Source organism: Panthera tigris, chromosome D2 (genome assembly GCF_018350195.1).
Source record: "Panthera tigris isolate Pti1 chromosome D2, P.tigris_Pti1_mat1.1, whole genome shotgun sequence".
NCBI classification, from domain to species: Eukaryota; Metazoa; Chordata; class Mammalia; order Carnivora; family Felidae; genus Panthera; species Panthera tigris.
In genome coordinates, this window is record NC_056670.1 from 77,579,518 (window position 1) to 77,597,826 (window position 18,309).

General features: G+C 46.1%; 1 protein-coding gene across 1 annotated transcript; it reads right to left on the minus strand.

Moving 5' to 3' along the window:
• Positions 1-16,361: 16,361 nt before the first annotated feature.
• On the minus strand, positions 16,362-18,037 carry CD2H10orf120 (chromosome D2 C10orf120 homolog). Its single transcript, XM_007084877.2, has 3 exons — positions 17,795-18,037; positions 17,524-17,599; positions 16,362-17,134 (listed from the first exon to the last, which is right to left on the minus strand). Exons 1-3 carry the CDS (start codon positions 17,977-17,979, stop codon positions 16,391-16,393), a joined length of 1,005 nt encoding a protein of 334 aa, XP_007084939.2. The 5' UTR covers positions 17,980-18,037; the 3' UTR covers positions 16,362-16,390.
• Between the last annotated feature and the right edge of the window lie 272 nt (positions 18,038-18,309).

The window sequence follows — 18,309 nt, forward strand, 5'->3', positions numbered from 1 at the left end:
TAAATTTATGTATTTATATAAAATTTATAGTTTAAGTAATTGAATACGGTAAATTAAATCAGGATGGGATTCACCCAGGTTCCTGGCCGTTTCCATTGTCCCCTCCTCCTCTAGCTAAGGCTGAAGGGAGGCATTTTGTTGAAGGAGAGTGTCTGGGAGAGTGTCACCCATGGGGCTTCTATGAAGGCAACAAGCAGATTGCTCCCAATCTCTAAATTGAGCGGGAGAGCAGAGAGAGACCCAGGAGAAAGGGGCCTATGGACCATGGTTACCTGCACTGAGTAGCCAGGCCCACGGGAAGGCGCTGAACAGCTCCGTCTGAGTGGTCCCAACGCCAACCTCAGGAGTGAGGGTGGCTTTGAAGGCCTGTGGTTATATAGACACAGTTCCTGAGATCTGATCCCCTGCCCTCCTCTGCTGCATTGGCCAGAAGTGTCTCAGGAGCCCCCAGAGTGTGTCAGGATTTGCTGTGTTCTATGGGGCTAAGTGTGGGGATCTGCTCATCATCCCTTGTCCCCCTCAGCCAGGTTCAGGTCCTTTCTGGCCTAGACTGAGAAGTGATGGACAGATCTCCTCCCCTGCCCTCCCCGTATCATCCTGGATGAGACTCACAAGGTGGCCGCAGCCCAGCACGACCTCCTGATGGGAAAGCCATCCTGCTTAGGGTTAACGTCGAACATCTTTCCCTCTGTTGAGTTACGTGAGCCTCAGAACATCTGGCAGGCCCTGTGTTCTGGACAGGTAAGGAACCGAGACCAAGAGATTTGCCCAAAGTCAGAGCGTGAAAAATGCAGAACCAGAGGAGGACTGACCTCTGAGGTATCCATTCTCACTAAGAGCCCTGTATTTGTCCCTTGGGGCAAAACCACCTAAATAGTCACCTGGCAGGTCCAGGTGTCAATCAGAGCAGCTGTGGGGCGGATCAGCCTCTGGGGACATGTGGCCACATGGATGACAGTGTGTACTTCTCTTCATTTGGCATATATCCATAATACAGAAACACACACGGCTAGTCCCAGGCAGTGTCACAGCCACAGGAACACAGCATAGCCCTTATTGAAGACGGTCTGACAGACTCTCGATGTGACACAAGAGGTACCAGGTGGCCCAGCATCGCCACCAGGTTTATATCTCCGGAAATGAAAACACGTCCGCACAGAAACTTGATGATGAATGTTCATGGCGGCAGTATTCCCAAGAGGCAAAAAGTGGAAACAGCAGTAATGTCCATCCGCCAAAGAGCGGAGAACAAACTGTGTCTATCCAGGCAACGAGAGTCACGTTCAGCATCAAACGTCCTCACCCCTGCAAGTCCCATGTTCCCCGAAAGCAAAGTGCTTGCCCCTCAGAGGTTCTTGGAAGCACAAGACCAGGCTGTCCTCTGTTCCAGCCCCCAAGCTGAGCAGACCTGCCCCAGGTCTTCACTTTTGGAGATCCAAGCAGTTTGGGGAAGGTTTTACAAAACACCTTTCCAGGCCGTCCTGACAAAATGTCCCCTTCAGCCTCCAGGGGCCCTGAGGTGTATATGCGTATCTGCATGCGTATCTACAGTTACGTGCTTCACCCAAAACTCCAAAATCCAGGCAGAACTGTCGGAAAATACAACCCAATAAATATCAAGAGTAATCATGGGGATATATGTGAATATGAGAGTTGATAAAACACTCATCCTGAAGGTTTGCATAAAATAACTCTGAAAGACTTAGGTAATATCCAGCTCTATCGACTGGGCTTTCCAAAGTCAAATCAAGAAAATTGTGCTGCCGATCAAATCCATGACTGCGTATCACTCTCTTCAGCTATAATTTCATGATCAAGTGGCAACCGACCACCTCAGGACTGAGTAATAGGTACTGATGTATCCATACACATTATGGAATATTGTGTTACTGGTTTGGAAGTTTGGTAATAGATTTACCCTGCCAACACTTGGGGTTTCTTTTTTCAATCTGACGTCAAATTCGATGTTTATCCAGGATGATAGAAATAGCTCTATAGCCTTCATTTTAACTGCTGTAAGTGTTTCATTCCACAAAACACCTAAAATCAATTCATTTATACACTTTCCTGTCATTGATCATTTGTGAATGGTAGAAGGGAACACGCTAGTTTCTTCACCTGTATATGAACATCCACTTGTCCCTCTGCCACTGGTCCAGCTGTCTCTCCTTGTGCCAATAACATGATAGGCTAATGGCCACAGTTGTAGAACTGTCCTTAATGAGCAGCAGGTGCATTTTCTCTTCGCTATGTGTGATTTCTCTTCCTTCTCAAAATTGTTGTGGCTATTCTTTTTTTTAAATTTTAATGTTTATTATTTTTGAGAGAGAGAGAGAGAGAGAGAGAGAGAGAATGAGCAGGGGAGGAGCAGAGAGGGAGACACAGAATCTGAAGCAGGCTCCAGGCTCGGAGCTGTCAGCACAGAGCCCGACGCGGGGCTCGAATCCACGAACCATGAGATCATGACCTGAGCCGAAGTCAGACGCTCAACCAACTGAGCCACCCAGGTGCCCCGTGGCTATTCTTGACCCATTGTGCTTCCATACTTGCTTTGGCTTATCTTGTCAAACTCCAGGAAATTTGATATTTTTGGAAGCACATGAAATCAGTAGGTTTCTGAAAGAAGTTGACAATTTTATAATATCAAAGGTTTTGAACCATTAACATCTATGTCTCTCCATTTCACATTTTCTCTTAGGTCTTTCAATACTTCCTTCCATAGAAACCAGATACACATAGTATTACAATAAGAAGTGTTATCTTTTTCACACATGGACCCAACAACCTTAATCTTAATACTCCTTTAATTTTTTAATATTATGATACAGCCATTCTGTACATTTCTCATGCTCATCAAGTTCGATGGGTCTCAATCACTTTTCTCTCTGTCCCCCATCCCCTCTGGCAACCACCGCTTTGTTTTCTGTAGTTGAAAGTCTGATTTTTCCTGTTTGTGTACAATTTAATGTAGATGAATTAGATTTTCCATGTTTACTATACTGGCTGAAAATAATAAGTTCTTCTTTGTCAATATTTAAAGTCCCCTCGTCTTTTTCCTGTGGGGAAGTGAGCCACAGTAACTAGAGCCCCCATCACAATGTTGACTAAATGTCATGACAAACACGTACCACTCTTAATTTTAATGGAATTGCTTCCAAAGTCTCACCCCAAAATTCAATATTTGCCAGAGGTTTTTTCTAGTTGTATTTTGTGACGTTCAGCTCTTTCCCTTTAATGACTAGTCTCTAAAAGATTTTTTGTCATCATTCATAACCATTGAATTTCGTTCAATTTTCTTTATAACTGATTGAAATGTTAATAGGAATTTAGTGTTAATTCTGTTACCATGAGAAATGACATGAATAGATGTTCTGATTTGAAATATCTTTGCATCCTTAAGATAAATCTTTGTTTTTAAGACTTTCCACACTACTAATTTTAATTTCTGAAATTCTCTCCTATTTGATTTTATTTTACCTTATGTTTGCATCCACGTTCATAAATTAGATTTCCTAACATTTCCTCCCCTGTACTGCCTTTGCCCTTTGCTTCTATCAGAATACAAGTATATCAGATTGTTCTAAACTTGTAAAATGAGTTGGATAGCCTTTTGGTTTCCTCTAAGATAGTTTGGATACGATGAACATGATTCAACACAGTGATGTTTCCTTGTAACACTGTCTGGAACTATGGTCTTTTGGAGCAGAAAACTTTTGCTGATGAATTCCATTGTGGTAAGGCAATCAAGAAGTATGTACTGAATCAAGGAATTGATGCACGGATGAAAAAATTATTATTAAGGGAATCTGTGGCATTATTCGTGCTTCCTTAAGACTCATTTCTGAAAGCAGTTTTAGGTTCACAGCAGAACTGAGAGGAAAGGACAGAGATGTCCCATATCCCCCCTGCCTCCCACCTACGCATCAGCACACCCCCTTTATCGTCAGGACCGACCAGAGAGCTCCATCTGTTACAAATGGTGAATCTACGTTGAAACACTGTGATCGGTTGAAGTCCACATTCACAGTAGCACTCACTCTGGGTGTGTACGTTCTGTGGGTTTGGGCAAAAGCACCATGACATTTATCCATCCCTGGAAAATCATACAGAGTGTTTTCCTTGCCCAGAAAGTCCTCCATGCTTTGTGTATTCATCCCTCACCCCCGCCCCTGGCAGCCCCTGATCTTTTACTGTCTCCATCATTTTGCCCTTTCTAGAAAATCACACAGTGACTGAGAACAAACTGAGGGTTGGAGGGGGGTGGGAGGGAGGGGAGGGTGGGTGATGGGTATTGAGGAGGGCACGTTTTGGGATGAGCACTGGGTGTTGTATGGAAACCAATTTGACAATAAACTTCATATATTGAAAATAAATAAATAAATGAGTAAATAAATAAATAAATTAATTAAATAAAATAAAAATTAAAAAAAAAAGAAAATCACACAGTGAAATTGCACAGTCTGTATCCTTTTCAGATTGGCTTCTTTCACTTAGCAATTTGCATTTAGCTTTTTCCCCCATGTCTTTTCATGGCTTGATAGCTCATTTCTTTTGAGTGCTGAATAACATTCCACTGCCTGGAAGGAAATTCCATTATCCAAAGTCCCTTTACTCATTCACCTGCCCGGGACATCTTGGTTCCTTCTGAGTTTTGGCAATTATGAATATAGCTACTGTACCATCCAGGTGAACACATGTATGAGCAAAAGTTTTCAACTTCCTTGGGTGTCTATTGATTATATTACCATGGCTTTCCCTGAAACATCCATAATTCAGAAATCAGGTCCACACATTTTTAGGAGCTACAATGGACGTTTTGGAACTGATGCTTACACAACCTTCATCAAAAACCAAGCCTGTTACTTGGCTTACTGGGTGAGTAAGAAAGGTTACTTCTTGGTAGGATATTGGGGGACCATGAAAAGAGAAGAATTCACCCAAATCCATGGGTATGGCAGGTGAAGTCTAATGACCAATCCTTGGCTTGGCTTGGTTTTCCCTTTCATGCTCTGAGTTTTTGCTTTGCAGTTATGTGGTTAGGTAGGCAACTGATGGCAGTGATTGTGTCTTCTTTATGATTGCTGTTTTCATTATTTTAGTATCTATATAATTGATTTGTATATTAAATAGCATATTATTTTGTATCATTATTTCAAATTCATCACATTTTGGAAGGGATGGGTTGCTATTTTCAGCAGTTATTTCCAACCTTCCGTGTTTTTGTTTTAGGTTGATGTCACGGAAAGTAGAATGTAGCTAGATTTTTACAAGTTCCTACTCATGCGTTTGACCATTTACTACAGTACAACTTACGGGCATGAGTACATATAAATATGTAACTATCTGAAGTGTACAGCCTGTTTTCAGCATTTAAGAATTCCTATATTCTTAAATGGGGAGTCCCTTTACCCTGCCCCTCCCCCAAAGGGAACAGAGCAGACTTCCCTGGTTTGTACTTGACCTCCATGGGATGCGTCAGTACGTACTCCTTTATGTCTGGCTTCTTTCACCCACTGTTACGTTTCTGAGGTTCCCTGGTTGCCTTTTGGGTCGCCATACACCGTTTACTCTCATTGGTGCCTAGCATTTCGCTGTGTGGATGTAGCCCCAGGTTTTCCCCCTTTTTCTCTGCATTGGGACTTGTGTAGGTCCAGCAGCCTGGAAAAAAGTGCTGCTATCAATATTCTAACCCATATCTTTGACCAGAAGAAAGCAGGCCACTGGGCCAATGGGCTGGAGTCATTTTTGTGGGAATATTTATTTCATTTGTACAGACCCTGCCACACCAGTTTCCAAGTCTCTGTATCAGTTCATGCTCCTAACAGCTTATACGATAATCTTTTTCTTAACAGATTAATATAACCCACTGACTTTTATTATGGTTACTTACATATTTTGACTTATTTCTCCCTTCTTAATTCACATTTCTTGTTAAACTTTTTCTTAGCTTGTTTTGGGAATTGTCCCAGTTGTCTCAATTGTCCCAATTGTCTCCTGTTCCTTCTGAGCAGCAGCCCCGGGCTGAGCACCACTGTTGTGCGGGGACGCGGAGGCCCCACAGGACGCCTTCATTCACTGTTGGGGCTTTGGCCTCTGGGGCACAAATGTGTGTTTGTGACCTGTCAGGCACGCTGGTCCTCGTTTCAGAGCGTGGACGGTACTGTCTTCCGGCCACACAAAAACGTAGAATCCTGGAGACGTGGAGCTGTCACCTGGAGGTGGCCTCAGGCTAGAGACCCCAAGCTGGGGCTCAGAGGCTTCAGACTTCCCCTTGGCAAAGCAGGGCAGGAGAGGGTCTGGGGTGCTGGGCTCGGGCAGGGAGACAAGACGTGTGGCGCCTGCCTTCTGAGCCGTAGCTCCCACCTCCTGCCTCCCTGGCCCTGACCTGCCCCAACCGCTACTTGGGCTCCTTCCCCCTCTCGGGGACCCAGAGCAGGCCCGGGCCCACCACCATCACCCCACCTGGGCTTCATGTGGGCCCTGCTTTCACCGGCGCCTTCTCAAGCTGCCAGGAGTCTCTTCACCCAGATGACTTCAGATGCCAAACCTACCGAAGTGCATTTTCTTTTTCTAAGATGCAATGCTAAAGAAGGAATCTCAACTCCTGGAGACCCCTGGATGGCTTTCAAGCTCCCCGAGGCCCATTCCTGGTGAATGTGGGCATGGTAGTTGGGAAATATTTCATGATTGGCAATGGGTGTGGTCCTGAGTCGTGGCAGGATTTTTGTGGTGTCTCATCTGCCACTGTGGCCAATATCTCCCACCAGCGTCACATCACTGAGCACGCAGTTGGGAAGGATGTGCTGTCACCCCCCCCCCCCCCCCCCCCGGACAAACAATATCCACCAGATACAATCATAGATACACCCTGAGGGAGAGATTATAACAGAATGGAGCTAAGTAACAGCGAAATGATGAGTTTGAGCATTCATCACCTTTGCTGTGAATGCAACTGAATGAATTCGTGTATTCAGTTCTTACAACTTAGTTTTTCCTAAGGGCTGTGATGAATCGCAGACTTGTGCGATTTCTGAAAATGCATCACACCACAGCTGCCGGCTGCCCTGAGCTGACCACCTCCTCCCAGTTGGCACGTAGCAAGGCTACCTGTGACTTGGTACCCTGTGTCCCAGCCATCAGAGTAATCGACGGGAAAATCACGTCCATCCATGGCCCCTGCAGCGGCTCTGAGCTGAGGCCGTCCCCGCGGGGCTCACGTGGAAACTTCCCTGATCACACCTGTCTGGAAACGCGTCCCCACCTGGGGCAGAATCTGTGCTGCTCATTCCAGGGCTCCTTGAACCAGGAACAGGTCTGGGGAGCAGTATCCAGGGAGCCGCTGGGCAGCCTCCCCACTCCGCCATGAGAATCAGGGTGAAATGGGAAATATCAACCCCGCTGTTGCTGAGATCACAGAAGGACTCCGTTTTCATAAAGGTGGGGAGAGGAGGCAGAGGCCGCTCTTTACTGGGCTCTTTATCAGAGCAAAACACTGCGGAACAGCCTCCTGGGAGGGACCATCACAGGCACCCAAAGGGAACAAAGTAACAAGTTCCCTAGAAGCAGAAGGCCCAGGGCACAGCTGTGTCGCCCTCTGGTGTTCCCAGGAGGCATGGCAGGAGCGTGAGCCAGGAGAGGCTGCTGTCTGGGAGGGGCTGGCAGGCGGGCTGTGTGTGCAGATGGGGGAGGAGACAACTCAGGACAGGGGAGCTTGCCTTGCTGTTCTGGTCACTGGGGCGGAGTGTGGGTGTCAGTCCTTCTGCTGCGGGTGCAGCTGAGGGGCAGGCAGTGGGCTCTGAGCCAGTCCTGAAGGTGAGGGAGCCGGAGGAGTGATACCCCCTGGCACAGGGTGACATCGCACCGCACCCAGCTGGGCTGTAGATGGGTGTGGGCACCACAATAATCTAGGAAAGCGATGAAATATCATATCCCATCCCTCTCAAACTGTGCTGAAATTGGTTATGTCCAGATACTACAAAATAAAACTAAAAAGTCTTCAATAATCTTTATCTTTTTTTTGAAATTTTTTATGTATTTTTATTTTTTTATATGAAATTTATTGTCAAATTGGTTTCCATACAACACCCAGGGCTCATCCCAACAGGTGCCCTCCTCAACGCCCATCACCCACCCTCCCCTCCCTCCCACCCCCCATCAACCCTCAGTTTATTCAAAATTTTTAAGAGTCTCTTATAGTTTGGCTCTCTTCCTCTCTTTTTTTTTTCTTTCCCTCCCCCTTGGTCTTCTATTAAGTTTCTCAGGATCCACATAAGAGTGAAAACATATGGTATCTGTCTTCTCTGTATGGCTTATTTCACTTAGCATCACACTCTCCAGTTCCGTCCACGTTGCTACAAAGGGCCATATTTCGTTCTTTCTCATTGCCACATAGTATTCCATTGTATATATAAAACACATCTTCTTTATCCATTCATCAGTTGATGGACATTTAGGCTCTTTCCATAATTTGGCTATTTTTGAGAGTGCTGCTCTAAACATTGGGGTACAAGTGCCCCTATGCATCAGCACTCCTGTATCCCTTGGGTCAATTCCTAGCAGTGCTATTGCTGGGTCATAGGGTAGATCTATTTTTAATTTTCTGAGGAACCTCCACACTGTTTTCCAGAGTGGCTGTACCAGTCTGCCTTCCCACCAACAGTACAAAAGGGTTCTCATTTCTTCACATCCTCTCCAGCATCTGTAGTCTCCTGATTTGTTCATTTTAGCCACTCTGACTGGCATAAGGTCTTATCTCAGTGTGGTTTTGATTTGTATTTCCCTGATGAGGAGTGACATTGAGTATCTTTTCATGTGTCTGTTGGCCATCTGGATGTCTTCTTTAGAGAAGTATCTATTCATGTCTTCTAACCATTTCTTCACTGGATTATTTGTTTCTCGGGTGTGGAGTTTGGTGAGTTCTTTATAGATTTTGGATACTAACCCTTTATCTGATATGTTGTTTGCAAATATCTTCTCACATTCCATCGGTTGCCTTTTAGTTTTGCTTTGCAGTGCAGAAGCTTTTTATCTTGATGAGGTCCCAATAGTTCATTTTTGCTTTTAATTCCCTTGCCTTTGGAGATGTGTCAAGTAAGAAATTGCTGCGGCTGAGGTCAGAGAGGTCTTTTCCTGCTTTCTCCTCTAGGGTTTTGATGGTTTCCTGTCTCACATTCAGGTCCTTTATCCATTTTGAGTTTGTTTTTGTGAACAGTGTAAGAAAGTGGTCTCGTTTTATTCTTCTGCATGTTGCTGTCCGGTTCTCCCAGCACCATTTGTTAAAGAGACTGTCTTTGTTCCATTGGATATTCTTTCCTGCTTTGTCAAAGCCTCTACTACAAAGCTGTAATCATCAAGACAGCATGGTTTTGGCACAAAAACAGACACATAGACCAATGGAATAGAATAGAGACTCCAGAATTGGACGCACAAAAGTATGGCCAACTAATCTTTGTCAATAATCTTTATCTTATTTAAAGTTTCTTAGGGGCGCCTGGGTGGCTCAGTTTACCATCTGACTTTGGCTCAGGTCATGATCTTGCAGTTTGTGAGTTTGGGCCCCGCATCAGGCTTTCTGCTGTCAGCACAGAGCCCACTTCAGATCCTCTGTCTCCCTCTGTCTCTACCCCTCCCACCTTCTCAAAAATAAACACCAGCAAAGAATAAAGTATCTTACAGAAGGTGAAAGGCTGTTCAATTTATTTTATCACCTTGCAATAATACAATTATCATTGCATGTGAGTGACGGGCTAGAACAGTACAGGCAGGAAACTGTGCAATCTGATTTTGAGCATAGATGCCACCGTGAGAGAAAACAAAATAGAATGGGATAGATTTTTAGGCAATTGAATCTAGCAGCATAAAAAAAATAGTCAACAAAAATAGGATTTATTCAAGAGTGCAAAGATAACTCAAAATCAGAAGACCTATTAAGGGGAACAGAATATCACCATCACAAAATATGCCTCTTTGGTATAAGGATTATTTGGAACTGGTTACTTTTGAGAAAGCGCAAATCCAGGAGAAGCTGTGAAACGGGGGTTACCCGTCTGTAAAGGTACCATATTCGTAAAGGAAATTTCTGCTAGAAAGTGTACCTGTACCAGGAAGGGAGCTACAACCAGAGATCACCTTCATGTTTCACCTGAGAGACTTACCTGCATCACAAGTTAACCTTTGTTTCTTATATTTTTCTTCCTGTCACTTCCCCTTAAACCGTGACCCCCCCTTCTCTAGAAGCCCCAAACTCCCAGCCCTTTTTTTTTTCTCAAGATAGTATGTAAGTCTCAATCATCTGGCTGTCTTTCAAGTTTCATACCTTTGGGGGGCTCTATAAGTACATACATAATCAAATTTTCCCCCCTCGTTAATCTGTCCTATGTCAATTTAATTCTTGGAACAACCATACAGCCCAGAAGGGAAAAAAGGGATACCCTCCCTCCCGCACACTATGGGCACAGCCAACCAGGACGCAGGGGCAATGTGGACAACATGTTTGTCCCGCTTTTTTTCCTTCAGCTACTGGAGGAATCAGGTTCTAAGGTTATAATGTTTACCTTTGGATGGTTATGAACCCGGTACTCATTAGGATGAAAATAAAATCGGTCAACGTTTTCTCCCCCCAGAGTATAAGCCCTTCAATGCCACCATGGTTTTGAAACCCGAAATGCTTTATAAATCATGTAAAGGTTTCTGTGTGTTTCAGGTTTCAATGGAAAACATTCCCCTCTAAGCAGAAAAGAATGTCCTCTACACTCTTTTTCCAAATGACCGGGACACCCCTGACATGGGAGAATGAGTTGAGTCGTCAGAAGCTGTGATTGAACGCATTTCAAGACAATGGCCGGCCTTAGATGCTAAAAGCTATCCGCCTTGCCAGAAAGAGCGTTTGCCAAATGGGGAGTGATGAGTCTAACTGGCAGGGAGTGAACATCCAGTGATGCTTGGGGGTACTTTTGTGGACTTTACATCATCTGTGCTTACTCACTCAGGTGGCAATTACCACAGAATACAACAGAAAAAGAGACGTGCAAGCGGGTAATTAATCTATATAGGAATTTAGATAATGTCCCTGAAAATGAAGTTTTCCGAATGTTCTGGATTTGTTTCATATAAAGAATTCTGAGTGTGTACCAAAGATGAGTGATAATTGTTCAAACAGAGAGTGAGGTTCTTTTTTTTCAGGGTGGATGTGAAATTGTAGCCGGAAGTAGCAATATATGGGCCATTGTTCTAGTGAGGGTCACAGTTTCCATGATGCAATTTTTCAAAGTCTAGCCAATAAAGTTTAAGGTTACATAAGTCAGTAAGAATCTTTTTTTATGTAAACCTTGAGGATGGGTGTTTTCCGAGCGTTATATTTAGTATACTTGGTATTCTTGGTATTTATCAGGTTCTATGCCCTGACTGCCTTTGGAAATGGACAAAACACTAAGGGAAAGTGACCGCCATGCATGTGGTAAGCAGGGAAACTTCTCCAACCTTCTTAGGATACCTGCGTGGTCCAAAAATTAAACTGACAAAGACAGGCTAATAGGAGAAAAGGAGTCAAATTTTGCTAAGTTGTTCCATGTACATGGGAACCTTCCCAAGAGAACAAAGACCCGAAGTTACCAGAAGTTACCAGAGCAGGAAGTTTTTACACTTTTTAGACAAACAGTAGATTTGTGAAGATCTGACAAGACAAAGGGGTTTGTCGGGGTGGGGGGAGGGGAGTAGTAAAGGGTGAAGAAGTAACTAGGAAGATAAGGATGATCTTAATGTGTTTCATTTGTATAGATACCTTGGCCCCAAGTTTCTCACCTCTGGTGATAAGGATACTTCCTTCCTTCTGGCACAGGGGAGGTCCCTTTCACATGGGAGTTTTATGACCAGTTTCAGAGAGGAAGGGCAAGGAAAAACATCATCAGATGTTCTGGGTGAACTTCCTGAGTGGCCCACACAGCAACAGATGTAAAAATTGTCTAAACATGAGCCACGGTGGCATTTCCCTGAAGTTTATATCAAGTTGTCCTGCTGTAACTGGAGTGTCTTCAGGAAAAGAGCAGTTTTCGTGCTGAATGATTCCACGTCAGGAGGATGGGAGAATAATTGGAAACATTAATTTGGGGAGTTGTAGCCAGATATCCGAAGAGGCTAAAAGGATTCAGGGTTGAGTCCAGTTTACAGGTAGATAACAAAACCTCAAAGCCAATGAACAAGGCAGAATCTGCCACCCATATGGGCGTGCTATAGTTTTCTAGTAAGATACAATCATCCCTCTAGTGTTACCCCCATGTCTCTCAGAGATAATCAAAACAAGGTTTGCAATATAAGTCTAGTCTCATTGAATATGGGCTGATTACTTATGTAAATGCAGCAAGAATAGTGGGGACCGTATTTGTTCTTTTTAATCTGCTTTGCTAGAACTTTTCATGAAATTAGATTTTTTTAATGCCTCTCAAGGCTAAGAAGCTAAGCCGAGGACTCATGATCAGATTTTGCATATGATACCTATAGATTTGGATCAGTTCCACTCTTCTTGAGGTCCCCAAGATATCCTGGGTTTCCTGGGCCTCCCAGGAAGTGACCTTCCTTAGTCAGATGGCCAGGCTTCCAGGAACACTGTAAGCAAGGTACCAGCCCAGTTTTTTTTTTTTTTTAAGGGGCTTTTTTGGCTCCGTAAAGTCAACCTTAGTTTTTAAAGTTGTCTGGTCACATCTGATTCATGTCAAAAATGGCATTCCGTCAAAGCCTTGGTAACATACCAATGTTTCAAATTGTGTCCTGTTATAAGGAGATAAATCGGGTTCTTATTGAACTTCTGCAAATAACTATATTGCCATGAAAATAAGAATATTTAGTAAGAATTCCCAAATTCTGGAGGGAAAAAAAGTAATTGTTTCATTTTCGTTCACAAAGAGAGACTTTACCAAATTGCTACAAGTCATAAAGAACTTAAGAGAAAAACATGTCTTCTTAAATCTGGAAAATCAAAACATTAAGAAACTAGTGATATTTTTTTAAGGTTTATTTATTTTTGAGAGAGGGAGAGAGAGAGAGTGAGCAGGGGAGGGGCAGAGAGAGAGGGAGACACAGAATCCAAAGCAGGCTCCACGCTGACAGCAGTGAGCCCAACACAGGGCTCAAACTCATGAACTGTGAGATCATGACCTGAGTCAAGTCGGACGCTCAACTGGCTGAACCACCCAGGTAGCCCAAAACTAGTGATGTTTTAAAGCAAAAGTCATAATCACCCTCAGGAGTTTATTCAGCCCCACGCAATTAATTCTTGTTGATTTTGGTCTTTTGTTAGTGGTTTTATGAACCCAGGTTTTTCACTAGAATTCTGGAATTTCTCACCCAGATCAGTGGTATGATCCTAAAGTTATCAGAAACCTCTCCTTGTCATGTTCCTTCCACGAATCTTTTGGAAAATGGAGCTTTTTTGCAAAAGCACCAGAGTAAAAGAATAATGGTCTGTAAAACACAAAAGCCTCAAAAATGGCCATGGTTAAAGATCCGATGAGAGTTCATCACAATGCAACAGACAAGGAGATTTCATTATTTCTGTGACACACAACATTTTAAGTTAACAACTAAAATTAATGACTGATAACATTGTGCTAGGACAGATGTCAAGGGATGTCATACAGTTTCTAGAAAACTTATATTAACAATTTGTACCCATCTCAATATAACCTAAAGGGGTCAGACATCACTTCTTATCAGACAATGTTTCCATGTAATTTAACATGTCAAATAAGCCTAATTACTTTCATATCTTTCTTTTTATAAGGAGAGAGAACAAATGCTTTGGAGTTTTTCCAGGAGCCCTCTAGAAAAGTCCAAGTTAGTTCAAGGTCAAAAAGACTTCCCCGGCAAGGAACAAGGAAATCGGCTTAGTTCATCAGATATTCTGCTTTTGGGGGACACTGTGCTGAAAGATCGTTATAACTATCTTTTTCTACTTCCTCCTCACCAGCGGGTGTTGGGGTGGGGAAGCTTAGGGTGGACGACTTCATCTTGTTGATGAAGCCCAGATATATGAAGCACTTGGTGACCTTTGTCTCTGTGGAGGTGATGTTTAGGCTGAGACAAGGAATAGTGTAGGGAGCAAGATGGAGTCACTCATGTCAAGCAGTGATGTAAAAAGCCAAAGAGCAGTAACTGAGACTAGGTATCGCTAAAACCAGAGTGTACTCGAGGTACAAGAACTGATAATCAGCAAGGCCAAGAGAACCGGAAAGAACCCGGAACTAATGATCAGTAGAACCAGAAGAGGTCTCTGAAGGATGAAGCTTTTCAAAGGCAGGGCTTTTAGGGACACCCGGGTGGCTCAGTCAGGTAAGCATCCGACTCTTGATTCCGGCTCAGGTCATGATCTTATGGATCGTGGCTCCGAGCCCTGCTCCGGGCTCCGTGCTGACAATGCAGAGCCTGCTTGGGATTCTCTCTCTCTCTCCTTCTCTGTCTGCCCCTCACCTGCTCGTGCATGCTCTCTCTCAAAATGAATGAACATAATGAATTATTATTATTAATTAATAATTAATTAATTTTAAAAAGGGAGGACTTTGGCAGGAAACTGTCAGACTCCCCAGACCTCGACTCCACGTCTGACCGCATAAGAAGGGCAACTGCCCCCGAGGTTTCTGCCCGACTGCTGTCTGAACACTGGGATCTTCCACTGCTTGAACGTAAGAAGCAGAGAATGCCAAGGGCTGGCCAGGACCAGACTAAGTCCACAGACCAACGGCGTGCTCACGGACACGTTACCTTCCTCCCTTGTTGTTTATGGCCTGATTGATGTATGACTTGTTTTGTCTCGTGTGACGTGTACGAAGCCAAGTTAAATGCCTCGCGGAACGTCATTGAGGTTGGAATGTTAACAACCTTGCTTTATGACTGAATAAAGCTGACATCGTGAAAAGACACAGCTGGTGTGTGCACCTTGCTCACGTGATTTCGACACCCTGAATCGTGAGCCACAGCATCTACCTACACAATGCTTCAAGTGAAGTAGGTTAAGTTGGCCCCTGTGACCAACAGAGTTATCCTGGAAACTGGGAGAGAGAGAAGCCCCCTTCCTGCCCATGGCTCAGCCTCTGCGGAGAGGGCAGCAGGGTTCTGAAGGAGCTGAAGTGAGAACCCCATGCCCAACCCCAGAAGAGGGAGCCAGAGAGAAATCTGGCCTTGTCCCAGGAATGTGCGGGCCATGGGCGCAGGTTCGGCATCTTTCCAACTGTGCGCAGATTGCTGAGGACAGAGTGTAATTCACTGAAAGACCTTTCTGTGCTTCAGATGCAGATATGAAATGAGTGTGTGCTGTTTCTCAGGTGCCAAACGTGCTGCCCCGGGTGCTGCCTCCTGGATCTGCCACCTCGGGGGCACAAGCAAGAGCTGACCTCAGGGACCCTGGACCCACCTGCAGACACGCCCAGAGGACTGTGCACACGGCATCCGTGCATGCCCCGTGCCTGCACTTGGCTTGAGAAGGAAGGTGGAAGTCCCCTGGCTAGATTCGAGAGCAGGGCGGCCAGGAGCAGGTGGGCTTTACCTTCATAGGTAGGAGCTGCTTACCTAAGCAAGAAGTGGGAAGCATGGAACCGACCTCTAGACTTTCTGGCTGGGCAACCTTCTCCTTAAGTAACATTCTTTTCCCCATCTGGGCTATAGGTTGGTCCCAGCTCCAGGGACTCAGTGGTGGAGTGATTGCAATCATGGTCCCGGCCATACCTGCTTCCCTGTGTTCGTGCCCTTTGCAGTATGACCCTCCTCCTCTTCCTATCCAGAGAGGAAGTCCACTTGCCCACCCTCGTATCTTGCTGTGGCCAACAGAATGTGACAAAGGGACGGTGTGCCAGTTCTGAGTCTTGGCTTTCAGGGGCTTTGCAAACATCCGCTTACTCTCCTGGATCCTGCAGTGGCCCTGTGAACGGGCCTGGGCCAGCCTGCTGCGGCAAGGAAGTATGTGGCTCAGTCACTTCCACTGACCCAGCTGATAGCTGTCAACCCTCAGGAGAGTCACCTAACTGACCCATGGTTGACTGTGGACACATGAGGAACCCAACTGAGCCCAGCCTAAATTGCTGACCCACAGGATTTCAAGCTACATTAACGATTGCTGTTTTAAGCCACTGGATTTGAGGGTGATTTGTTTCACAGGAGTGGGCAACTGACATAGGACCCCTGGAAATAAGGCAAAGCGGAGGGGCCTGCATGCTGGAAAGGCCTGGGCTGTGGGATGATGGTGCCAGCTGAGAGCCAAGAGCGAAGAGATGCCTGAAACCAGGAAGCCTCTGCTGTCAGGTGTTACCCTGAGAAGCCTGGAGACCCCAGGACCCTGGGGGCAGAGCTGCAAGAGTGAAAAGGACCAGGGTCTTTGGTTACTATGGCAATAAGTAAGACTTTAATACTAAAGAGCTTTGTGCGAGTACCCTTTCCAGATGCTGTCTTCCCCCAGGAGGCTGGCCTTTGTCATATCAGCGGGGTGGACCCCCCGGGAAATAAAATCCTGACTCATCAGCATTAGGTCACCAGGGAAGTCAGCTAAGCGGAAAAGATTTCGGTTGGTTAGGCCAGTGATGGACCGTTCCGCTTTCTTGGTGGGGAAGAACGGTTTCTGATCGTTTGGATGGCATGTGAGACGTTGTTTCGGTTCTTCTGACTTGAAGATGACGTTCATTTTTATTTCTCGTCTGCTTGTGGCTTTGTTCTCTGCCTCGCCTCTCTCCTCTTGCTTGGCAGAGTCGTAGAAAGCCACGACCTCGCTGTCCTCGTCTTCCCTGGTCTTGTCTTTTGCCGTTGGGCCCAGGCCCCCTCCAGACAGAAATGAAGAGCCCCTGAGCCTCTCGATGTAGGGCAACAGCTGCTTATTCCGTAGGGCTCGAGCAAGCTGCATCCGTTCTACGTGCCTGACGACAGTGAGCTTCTCGCGCTGGGGCATTCTGAACTCCTCTGGGGGCACGATCACCTTGGCCGTCCATAGTTTTTCCCGGGGCCTGCAGGTGGCACAGGGACGGGGATGCTGTGTTTCGAACTTCAGCGCCCGCTTGTAGTCCGGAGACAGCGACTGGAGCTCCTTGAGCATTTCCCACTCCTCCTCTTGCTTGTGGGTCAGAAATCTCCTTGCCGCCACGGTGTGGACACCACCCAGCCGCTGACAACGTGAAGGGGACTATCAAAAATCTCAGCGGGGCAGCAGCAGGGGGTGCCCCCAGAAAGAATCGCCTGGTGGCCCCTGTCCCCACCTGCCGCTGAGTGTGTGGGCCCCTCTGCGGTGGGAGCTTTGGGGTCGGACAGGCCGGAGTTCAAATCCTGACTCTCCTTACCTACAAGCCAGCAGCCCTCACAGTGCTATTCCTAATCAGAACTTTGAAACAAGATAGTATTTGCAGTGCAAGTGTGGGAAGCCTCGAGCGGACTCGAGGCCGCTGGGAACCTTGTATGTCCGTTGCTGGTGCGTTTTGAACCTCTGGCTCCACCCCTCCCAGCCTGGCTGCCTGGCTCCAGCGGGGCCTCCCTGCGAATCAGCTTCAGGACACTTACTAGGATCTCTTTTTCCAAGGGGGAGTATTTTCCGAGGGCGATGCGTGGATCTGATTTGTAGGATTTGGTCCATATCCTGAAAGGCAAAGAGTCAGGTGTAGGAGAACCCCCTTCCTGGGGTTCACTACTTTTAGTTTTGGGGTGGGAAGCGTCACAAAGGGCAGCCCTGCCTTAGACAGGCGAGGGCCACGGTGACCGGGGTGGGGTCCTCCCCTTGGCTCGTTCCGGGAGGGGTGGGAAGGACAGGACCCGAAGCCCAGGCTCCGCTCACCCCAACGGCGAAGTAGGACTCAGACCCCGCTGACAGCACAGGGGGGCTTTATCCCAAAAGGAATCGCTTGTGTTATACATTCTGACTGGCGCTCCACGCATCCTCCACCTGCCCTCTGCAGCCTTCCTTTCTTGGGGCCTCTGTTTCCCAGTCTTCTGGAAGCCATTCTCCCATTCCCTGATCATACTCTGGCAATACGCGAGGATGGGAGGTGTCAGTGCCTGGAGTTTCTTTCTAGAACAGTTTAGCGGGAACCCAAGAGATAGTTACGAACTCTTCCTGCATCATAACTGGCCTACTTGGGGCCTATTGTGAGGTCTGAGTTTAGGTATCAGGTGAAGCCCTGGGGTGAAATGGACACACACGACCATGTGCCTGGAGGGGTGGAATCCAGGGGACCAGAGTGGGCAGAGCACGTGGCGGGGGGACATTCTAACCACGTCGCTGCTGCTTACAAGCCCACAAAGACTGCTCAGTGCCTTCAGGGTGAAGACTCAGCCTCTCTCAGGTCCTTG